The sequence below is a fragment of the Micromys minutus genome (assembly GCF_963924665.1).
Source record: "Micromys minutus genome assembly, chromosome: 31".
Taxonomy (NCBI): domain Eukaryota; kingdom Metazoa; phylum Chordata; class Mammalia; order Rodentia; family Muridae; genus Micromys; species Micromys minutus.
In genome coordinates, this window is record NC_137966.1 from 21,590,527 (window position 1) to 21,601,957 (window position 11,431).

At 48.5% G+C, this 11,431-nt stretch overlaps 1 protein-coding gene across 1 annotated transcript; it reads left to right on the top strand.

The window, feature by feature from the left end:
* Nucleotides 1–4,412: 4,412 nt before the first annotated feature.
* LITAFD (LITAF domain containing) lies at nucleotides 4,413–5,327 on the top strand (the record flags this gene model as incomplete). The annotated part of the gene is made up of 2 exons (XM_080942555.1): nucleotides 4,413–4,543; nucleotides 5,207–5,327. 2 exons carry the CDS (start codon nucleotides 4,413–4,415, stop codon nucleotides 5,325–5,327), a joined length of 252 nt encoding a protein of 83 aa, XP_080798681.1.
* Nucleotides 5,328–11,431: the final 6,104 nt, after the last annotated feature.

Here is an 11,431-nt window from a genome sequence, read left to right on the forward strand (position 1 = left end):
CCGCCCTTTCTAAGTTGTTTTTGTCAAGGTGTTTTATCACAGCAGCGGAAATGAAGCTAAGGACACTGGGTGTGCACAAGACCCTGGGTTACAATGTCTCGACTACAGTGAGCTGGCTGTGGTGGCGTGTACCCATAATCCCAGCACTTTCAGACGTGGAGGCAGGAAGATAAGAGCTCATCACTTTTTGGCTACATAACAAGTTTGAGCCCCGCCTAACAACAACATGAACTTCATGACCATTCACTTTATGTCAACTTTCATTTACAGGATTCAGATGTGCACTGAGCGGTTCACACCCCTCCCACCTTAAACCCATCCTCCGCACTGCTGTCTCCTGGCACCCGAGACAAGGTTACTTCCATGGCCGCCACTGCCCATGTTTTTGGATGCTTAAGTTCCTTATAGCAAAAGATGGCCAGGCACTGGCCAACTGCCCATGCAGGAGACTTGGCTCAGTGGGTAGAGTGCTTGCCTTGAATGCACAAAGCCCGGGGTGGATCCCCAGCACTGAGAAGGCTGGGTGTGGTGCCACCTTGAGAGCAGCCAGAATCACTGGGGAGAAGGGCTTCTGCCCTTAGGATCTGAGGTCAGAAGATTATGAATGCCTGGCCAGCCTGGGCTACAGAGCAATGCCTGGCCAGCCTGGGCTACAGAGCAAGCTCAAGCCCTATCTCACAGACATACAAAACCCCTACAAGGTTGCAATTATAGTCCTCCTGCAGATGCAAGGTAGGGACAGAGGTAAGGAGAGGTGAGCAATCCTTGGGTTCCTGGGGTTAAACCCGTAGAGGAGGCTGACTGAACTCAGAGGAGGCACACGCAGGTTTGTGTGTGTGTAGATTTGGACCCTTGTGACCACACTTGATATTTTATTTTGTTGAGACAGTGTCTCCTATAGCCAAGGCTGGCCTTGAACCCACTATATGGTTGAAGATGATGTTGAACCCCCCGATCTTCCTTTTTCCACCTCTTTGGTGCTGGTTTATAGGTATGTGTCAGCGTATGTAGCTGAGGATCTAACCCCGGGGCTTTGTGCTTGGCGATTGCTCTACAAAATCGAGTCACTTTTCTAGCCCTGTTGTTGTTGTTGTTTTGAGACAGAATTTTGTGTGCAGTTCAGGCTGATGTCTAACCCACTATTAAGACCCAACCCAGATTGGCTTTGAACTCTATTTACAGTGATCCTCCTGTCTTTACCTTTCAAGCAATGGGCTTACTGGCATATTATGTATGGATGGATGGATGGATGGATGGATGGATGGATGGATGGATGCACCAGTGACAACGTCTAGCTCACTTTTCTCTTTGTCTTCCTTTCTTTCTTTGCAGGACCCAGCAGGTCAGTCAGCATGACCGAGAGAGTGAGGATGACCATAAGAAAGGCAGAAAGAAAATGCAAGAGACAGAAATGAGAGGGCTGCAGGTCAATGCCACACCAGCAGCGAGTGTATTTTCTTAGTGTCTTCTAAAGGCAAACAACACAAAGCTGACCAATTCCAGGAGGTTAAACAATGACCACAAATGCTTACCTGGTGAGTTTATGGTGCACAGTATCCATGTTTGACTAAGGCTGTTTCCTCCAGGCCAGGCCATTCTCTCAAGGACGTGTGCACAAGTGGAGGAACTTGGCAGTTAACACACTAAAGTCTTAACTAAAAACAAAGACAGGTGTCAGCAGACTCCTTTCTGATTAATCAATCACAAGCAAGAAGTCAGCCAAAGTTAACTCCGGACGTGCTCCCCACATTTATCTATCTATCTATCTATCTATCTATCTATCTATCCATCTATCTATCTATCTATCTATTATTTCCTTCCTACCTTCCTTCTTTCCTTTCTTTTTCCTTCTTTCTTTCTTTCTTTCTTTCTTTCTTTCTTTCTTTCTTTTTTTTTTTTTTTTTTGATAAGAATTCAGTATGTACCCCAGAATGGCTTTTGATTTTCCATTCCCCTGCCTCTCCTCTGAGCCTCTGCAGAGCTGTGTGGAGACGTCACACAAGCCAGTGACACCAGGCCTGCTCTTACCTGCATTCTAATCGAACGTACACTGGGGGTAATGAGCTCCTCCGGCATGACTCACACTACCGTGTCTTAGCTTACGAAGCTTCCACCTGCTGTTGGGAGCGGGGCAGTATCGGGCATGGAAGGGTCCTTCACGCTGAGTCATGGGCAGGCACCCCTCCGGAGGGAAGTGGACACATGATGCCCTGCTTTGTGCACCAAAGACATCACAATGGCTGTGGCAGCTGTAAGAGCTCTCCTTTCTGAACTTCTGGAACCACGGGCTTGTCCACTCAGAACCTGCTCAAGGAGTACAAAGGACTCTCATGGCACCAAACAAGAACCATAACCATGGTGAAGAACCTCGGGTTGAGAGAGAGCATGAGGAAACAAGAGGTGGGAGGGGCAACATGCTGGTCTTGGGGCTGATCCCGTCTCCTCCCCTAAGTCTCACTAACCCCCACTGCCCAGGTGGCCTGGTGGGGACAATGGGCAGGCTAGCCTTTCAACATCCCACTCTCCTAAAGCATTACATGGAATCTGTCAAGCAACACTAACAGCTTCCACACCATGCAACCTCTGGGCGGTACAGCGCATAGGCCAGGGTAGGGTCCAGGAAGTAGAGCTGCCCTCATACTGGGGTTGCCAGGGAAGGTGTCTGACCCCACTCTGAGCTCTTTCCTCTTTGGAATTCCTGCTCACACAATGTAAACGGTCAACAGGGTCCAGAATGTAGTGGCACAGGCCGTTAATTAAAGGCAGAAACAGGCAGATCTCTGATCTATGGGTCCCAAGAGAACATAGAAAAACTCTATCTCAAAATAAAATAAAATAAAATAAAATAAAATAAAGTGAAATATTCAGCCACACCTTGACCCTGCTTGAGATGGGCTGACTCTATCTGGTCCTGGCCAACACACATACTTCATTTCTGACCTTTTTCTTTCTCCGTAAGAAAAGCCTAAACACTAGCCCCAGACACAGCTTCAGGGTCTACATGGATGCTCTTGTCCTCAAAGTGGAGAGAGAATGGCTACATAGTCAGGGGCTCCCTGTTCTGCTTGATGTGAGGGGAAGTCATGGAAGTTAGCTCTGAGGGCAAGCTCTGAGCAGAGAGGCTCTGAGACCCACTATTAACTACTAGCTCCTTTCTTGCACTGGGTCAGGCCATTGGGGACCCCAGGTCACTGCAGGCATCTAAAGGCCGTACATAAAAACTCAGTGGGAATCTTCTTGCCCATCCTGGATCATTCTGGCTTTAAAAAGGAAAACAAACAAACCAACAAAATGCCTTTAATTCCAGCATTTGGAAGACAGAGGCAGGTGGATCTCTTTGATCTCTGTGAGTTTGAGACCAACCTCGTCTACAGAGCAAGATTCAGGACAGCCAGGGCTACACAGAGAAACTCCCCCCGCAAAAAAAGAAACATGGTGTTTCATTCTGGGTATAGTAGCTTATACCAACCAGTAATATCAGCACTCCAGGCACTGAGACAGGAGGATTGTTGCAAGTTCCAGGCCAGCCTAAGTAACATATACCTTATCTCAACTGCCTCTTCCCTGCTACAGAAGCCACAGATGAAACTTAAATACCCTGACTTCAAGGCCCACACTGAGGTTAGGTCCCTGGTCAGAAACCTACCTTGTCTCAGATACGTATTTCCTGAGTGACCTCATATAAAGTATTTTCTGAGCCTCCCCACCTGCAGAATTCAACCAGTGCTTCATGGATCGATCAGTGAACCATGTTACCTGTTTGGCACGGTACAGACAAAGGGCCCTGAGCCAAGGCTGCATCTCAGACCTCAAGCACTTTCCCTATGGACAAGGAGGGCATAAGTGGAGACAGAAATGCCATGTTCAAATCCTGGTCTCTTCACCTCCTACGTAGAACTGTGGGCAACTTAACTGGTGGCGACAGTGGCAGCCACGTGGTAGCTCAGTGCTGGCCAATCTGAGCCCCAGGGCCTTGCTTCTTGCTTTCAGACTTTCAGCAGCCTAGAGAGCCACCACCTCCTTCTTACACTCCTGGAACAAGAGGACTAAGAGCACCCGGAGTATACTCTGTGTACCCCCACGCCCTACCAGTAACCCAAACAGGTAAGTAAAGAAACTGCCTCTCTTCCCTGAGTCTCAGGCTCAGACTCCCAGAAGGCCATTCACCAAGCAGACAGCACCTTCTCTGGTGAGCCAAGAGCCCTGAAGGCCTGGGCCTCCCTCTGCTCACACGGGCTGGTGCCAGGCCAAGAGTTTCTGAGATATCCCTTCTCTATCGTGAATTTGTTGGGGGGTTTTTAAGTGTGTTTCTTGAGACAGGGTTTCTCCATGTAGCTCCTGGAACTCACTCTGGTCTGACCCATCTTTCCCCCAAACCCCCCAACCCCTGCCTCCCAGGCCTGTTCATTGGCATGCCTCATGTGATAACTGCGGTGCCCGTGCAGACCATATGTCCCTACTGTGGGAGCCATATCGTGACAGTGACAACCCCTGTCCCAGGCCTCCTTACCTGGCTTCTGTGCAGTGGCCTCTTTGTATTTGGGTAAGTAGTGGAACTGAGGTGCCGCTGAAGACAACTGAGTACAGAGAGAACGAGGGAAAAAGGGAGATCCCGACTGGGTATGGTTTCTTCTCTCAGGGGAGACTGCCCTTTGGCTGGGTGTCTGAGGCAGTGAATGGGGCTGGGGCTGGACAATCCCCACCTGCTGGGAAAGTGGCTCCAAAAAGGTTGCCATCACTCCTGTCGCCAAGAGAGGGTTCAGTATGGCTCTCAGCCTAGCTCTGAAGAACTGTCCCCAAAGAACTGAGACCTACCCAGAAGTGTGACAAAGGTGCAGGCCAGCACAGGGACCCCACTCAGGTGTGAGGAGGGTGCAGGCCAGCACAGGGACCCCACTCAGGTGTGAGGAGGGTGCAGGCCAGCAGGGGACCCCACTCAGGTGTGAGGAGGGTGCAGGCCAGCACAGGGACTCCACTCAGGTGTGAGGAGGGTACAGGCCAGCAGGGGACCCCACTCAGGTGTGAGGAGGGTGCAGGCCAGCACAGGGACCCCACTCAGGTGTGAGGAGGGTGCAGGCCAGCAGGGGACCCCACTCAGGTGTGAGGAGGGTGCAGGCCAGCACAGGGACCCCACTCAGGTGTGAGGAGGGTGCAGGCCAGCAGGGGACCCTGCTCAGGTGAACATATATTGCTTCTGAGGCTACAGGTGCTTCCTAGGCTGCTGCCTCATCCCCTTCTGCATGCAGAGTCTAATGGATGTGGCCCACTCCTGTCCCGTGTGCTATCAGGAGCTCTTTTACTACCATCGCCTGGGATTTGGACTATAAACAACAATAAAGCAACCTCAGTGTGTGTGTGCATGCGTGCGTGTATATGTGTGTATGTGTATGCATGTGTGTATGTGTGTGCATAGATGTGTGTATGTATGTGTATATGTGTGTATGCATGTATATGTGTGTATATGTATGTGTATATGCATATATGTATGCATGTATGTATGTGTGTATATGTGTGTATACATATATATGTGTGCATGTGTATATGTGTTTGGCATCTGTGTGTATATGTGTGTGTGTATGCCTGTATGTGTGTATGTGTGTATATGTGTGTATATGCCTGTATGTGTGTATGTGTGTATATGCATAGGCAGGGGAGCACACATACACACACATAAAACACTCTCTCCTCTGTTCTGTCCATGGATGATAGATGGCACCTATATAAGCCTGCGTCAGAGCATGTGCAGTTGGTATCTTCCTAGGGAGGAGTGGAGCACAGACCTTCTCTAACTGGTCATAGATGCCACAGCTCCACCAGCCATCTCTTTCCATCACCTCCAGCTTCTGCCCCTGGAAAAACCTGTTAGTCACACCTCACCTGTATAATCCTTCAACCCACATCTGGGTTCACACCTGCTCCCCCAGGGACCACCAGTGCTCATCACTAAGTACAATGCCAAGAGGGCATGGTCCTTTCTTCACCATGGGTGTCTGCAGTCTGGGAGTCTCAGTTGTTGAGGTAAATATTTTTAAAAGGTTCTTTTCTCTATCCCCTAGGTGGTTAATTACCAAGCCTTGCACATTCTGCGGGCCCTGCGCTGGATCTGCACACTCCAGCTGCATCTTAGCCATTGCTCTCACACACTGTCCTCCACAGCTCGATATAATCATGACTCAACAATCAATAACTTATCAAACAGATTTATATGTTAAATTCTCAATCCACAACTCATCCACACAATAAGCTTACAAACAATTGACAAAGATATAAACTGCCCACCTAAATAAGATAAACTGACCTATAGAAATCCATCCCTAGAAAGTATACATATCTACCCATGGCTGCTCAGGGCTGTGCAGATGGGATGGATCATCCTCTCTTTCATGTTGGATCTCTCCTCCCCTCCTCCTTCCCAGACTTTTCCCCGCCTATCCTTCTCATCCAATGATAAGCTTCACCTTATCCTGGACCTGCCTTGTTGCATAATGATATCATCCTACACATCACACCTTCTATTTACTTTAAAACAAACAAACAAAAAAAAAACCCCAATTTTTCTCTCAGATGTAAGCTGTGCACAACTATTACCATTTGAAAATCATCTAAATGACTATGTTTTCTCAAAGCTAATTAGCTTGGGTAGGCTATGAGACTAAAATAATCTTCAACTCCATCAGAAATCTGAGAATGGCCAAATGTCTATAAATATAGAAAACCTAATACAGCTTCTAGAACTGAGACAGGTTGTAGAGACCAATCTCTACTAGCAGTCTCCTGTTAGCAACATGTGAGAGCAAGTCTTTAGTCTTCTGGCCCAGGATCATATCTGATGAACCTTCGTAATGCAGAAATCTTGAAGGACTGATAATTCTGGCTTGGCAACAATTATCGGCCGACTGTTCTGCAACGTGTTCCTTTTTGGACAGTAGTGGTCTGTAGGTGAAATAGGCAGTTTCTGCCCAATGACTAGCCACAATGTATTATCTCGTCTGGAGGCAGAGATGTTCAATTTCTTTCTTGAATCTACCAAAGGGGAACTGTTAGGAGCAAATATCACCACTCTCTACTTGGAGTCAGTGACTAATTTTCCCTGTCTTAGTTCCTCCGAACTGCAGGTGAAAATCCCCACGTGATTCGGGTGAACTCTGTGCTCTCTTCTTGTAACTATAAAAACAAACTTAATCACATTAAGTCTGTCTACTATCTTTAAAACAAAGAAACCAGCCTAAAAGAAAAAAAGATTTATTTTATGTATGTGAGTACACTGTAGCTGTCTTCAGACACACCAGAAGAGGGCATCTGATTCCTATTACAGATGGTTGTGAGCCACCATGTGGTTGCTGGGAATTGAACTCAGGACCTCTGAGAGAACAGTCAGTGCTCTAACCACTGAGTCATCTCTCCAACCCATAAACCAGCTTTTTAATACATTCTCTAAACTTTTTTTTTTTTTTTTTTTTAGAATCAAGCAGTTTCTAATCTCTTACTCTCTTACTCTCTGTGTTCAGGGTCACCTGTCTTCTCACAGCAGGGGGACCCACAGCCTGCCAGCAGAGGTTGCTTCTGTGTTTCTTTTATTTAAGGTTCCCACACTTGAGACATCATGTGACTCAACATGGCGCTGGCCCCCTCTACTTAGAAAACAACACTCTCTCAAGCTAATAATCTCAACTTTCTAGTGTATTCTTGCCTAACACGTTGGTCTGCTACCTGTTTTGGTAAAAATAAAATGTGGTAACCTTTTAACTGGCACTAGTGCTAGCACCCTTAGGGTCACATGGCACGTGCGGACCCAGCTGCTACTCTTCCAGATGATCTGCAAGCCGCCCTTTCCAAGTGGTTTCCTTCCCAGGAGGTCCACTCCACCCACCCTAGCTGCTTCTGATCCCTGTGGTCCACGACCGCCCCAGCACGTTGTTTTCACTCACTTTCCCTTGGCAGGTTGTTGCCAAGCCTTACACACATCCCATCTCCATGGCGGGTGGGCTTTGTGCGTCCCGCCACTACACCCTCTTTTGAACTCAATTAAGTCTCCACAACAAAGAACACACCAAGATACTCTGATCTAATTGGTATGATATAATTTGCCCACCTACATAAGTCAAAGCATCCTGTCCAATTCCACCCCTTACAAAATATTCATAACAACTTTTATCCATATAGAGATATGCCCCCCCAAAAAAAATCTACGTCTGCTTCCATGTTGTTCCTTCTTCAATCTCCCCTTCTCTTCAATCTCTCCTCTTCTCCTCCTTACCAAAACTTTATTCCTGCCCCACTCTCTACTGTCCAATTATGTATCACCTTGACCTAACTAGTGCCAGCCCTTGACAGCATATAGATATCAATCTACACTCAGTGTCCTGTGGGCTGCAGCTGTCCTCTGGTCACCTCCTAGCAGGTTTCCTCAGTCTTGCTTAAGTTCCCTTTCCCATCTCTCTAGACTTCTTTCCTCCCCTCCCGCAACCCCACAGCCTTTCCCCCTGGATGTCTTGGGCAGCCAGCAAAGACATCATGTTGGCATGGGAAGATGGCCCTGTAATTAAGAGGACTTGCCTCACAAAAATGAGGACCAGAGCTTGGATTCCCAGAACTCACACAAGTGCTGGCTGGGCAGGGTGGCACGCCTGTAATTCCAGCCTCATGAGTCACAGAAAGAGGCTCCCCAGAGCAAGCTGGCTAGTGAGACTAGCTAGCTCTGGGTTTTAGACCCTGCCTGAGTAAGGTAGGTTTGAAGTTGATCCTCTACATCAGCATGCATGTGCATATATGCACACAAGTACCCACACAGGTGCACCTACATATGTGCAAACACACACAGAAAGATAAACCGGCAACCTCACTAGGTCTTAGATCCCCCCCCCCCATAGGAATGGGCATATGGGAGGGGATGGTCTGGCCCCCTCTTCTCTCCCGATGACCTCTACTGCAGCCTGTCCTATTCAGCCATAGCCTTCCCTGTCACACACCTCTACTGCTCCTTCCAACCCTCACTGGCCTCCCCTGTGGCTGACAGACAGGGTGATGCTGTTAACGTGGACAAGAATCCAACATTTATTTGGGAGCCTGAGACAGAGATTGTCAGCCTTAGTTACATAGTAAATGCCCACCTCTCTCTCTTTAAAATCTGTTGCTGCTGTGGTAAACCAAAAAGATCCAGACTTGTCTTGGCGACAATCCTTGTCTGGGACCATGGTATGATTATATTTATGGAGGCAGGATGACCTGCCCTCTGTGGGTGGGACCAATCCCTGGCTGAGTGTTTAAGCATTGAGGGAGCTGGACTGAGCACACATTCGTCCATCTCTGCTTCCTGGTTGTGGGGATCATGCGATTCTCTCAAGCTGCCGCTGCACCTTTGCTTCTCCACCACGACCTACCTGGGAGCTAATCGAGTATTTTATCATGGCAACAGGAAAAGACACTTGGTCACTGCCCCAGACAGACCTCACAGATCATACTCTTCCCATAGGAGTTGATGTGAGACCACCTGTGAGGTGCTTCTTGCCTCCCTGCTGACCCCACCCAGGCAGCACCCTCCCTATACACCCCAGGACAGCCCATCCCTTCAGCAAGCCCACCAGCCTGGCTTTTATTTTCCCATCTTGTCCTCTCTTCCAGGCACTCATGAGCCTGGGATTCATGGTTCAGCCTGACATCCCTATGAACCAACAGAAACTTAGGCACAGGCTACAAGAGAAGCTGGGAAGGGACGGACCCTGAGTTTTTTTCTGGGGTGGGCTCCTCAACCTGACTAACTCCTTATAGCTCCTTTCCAGGGTTACAATGTACAGAAGCCAACAGGAAGGAAGTAGTTGTGGACCAGACTTCTGGGTAAAATGAGGACCATTAGGGGCAAGATCAGGAAAGTGGTGTCAGGAAATCCAGTTTCAGAATGGTTGGGTTTTGTATTTGTTTGCATTTGTGTATGTCAGGCAAGCATGCTACCATTGAGTTACACCCCAGACCTTCCTTTCAATTTTGAGGCAGGGAATTCACTAAATTACCTAGGCCTTGAGCTTACTGTGTAATCTCAGGCAGGCCAGGAACTCTATCCTCCTGGCCTAGTCTCTTGACCACTGGTTTGACAAGTGTGTACTACCACACTGGACACACTGGAGCTCCATTTCATTTCGAAAAACATAGAATATATTGGCACAGCTATCATCATTTGAATAGAGGGGGAGAAGAGACTTGAATTAAAACATTTGAAGAGAAAGGGGGACATGGTAAACTACACGGACGATTTCTCTTTTCTGGGGTTCCCTATAATACCCACACTCACCATAGGAGGGCAGTGTTGCCCCAGCTGACAGAGGGAGTGGATGGGCCACCAGAAACTCAGGTCTACTTCTCTGTATTAGTAGCTTGATATAAAAGGTGTGAACTTGTGAGTAGGTGCATTATGTGGGCTGGAGGTTTGGTGGGGTGATCCCATCTGCTAGCAAGCATTCCAGGCTGAGAAAGTCAGGTGTGGCACACTGCCCCAAGGCAGGCAGCTCTCCAGACCTGAACTCCTACCCCCCCAAGCTGGTCTACCACCTGCAACGAAGGGAATGCTGGGAAACTGGACTTCATAACTGGAATGAGCCTTAACTGCATGGAAACAGGTCTGACACCAGATCACATGATTGTGCCCAAGTCAGTCAGAATGGGCCTCAGACAGCAAGCCTTAAGACTTGGGTGAACCTTATCTCAACTGCAGCCTTCCCTGTTCACACCTGTTCTTGTCCCCATGCAACTTGTTAGCTTTGACTTGTATTCCTAGACAAGTCCAGACAGGAGTGTCTCAGTTGTCAACTTCACTGTGGTACCATCCCACACTGTGAGGTTCTGCCCAGGCTGTGACCCACACACACCAACCCCAGGGTTGCCCACCTCTTACAAAGAAACTCCACTGAACACCCACAGTGCAGCTGTTTGAAGGGTCTGCTGACTCAGCATGAAGTGAGGGGTTTAAGAAGGTGCTGATGGTAGACAGGTCATCTCCAGTCACCCCACCCTATAGGTCAGACCCAAGAGATTCCCTCAGCCTTATCACGGGAGCAGACAGGTGGGTGTGGTGTGCCATGGCTTATGGTATCAGCCGCCACCATGGCAGGTTTCTGTGCCCACCCTGTCAGCCCTGCCCAGTAGGTCCACCCTGGAAATCTGCCCTCCAGCTAGTCTAGGGACAGTGAGCTAGCACCAGGGCTAGGAAGAAAAGTCTGGCAGCTTTTGATGTGCCACTTAACTGGAAAGCTGACGCTGTCCCTCAACAGCAACGAACCTAAAGGCACACCCACCCCACCTCATCTCAACCTCTTCCTCTACTGCAAGTCCAGTTCTGAAAAACTGAGTTTACTAGTAGAGCCCAGTATTCCTGGCTGGCAGGAAAGAGGAAGTAAGCTTACCTCAGAGACTGGGGGCCTTCTGGAGTCTGCTCCAAACA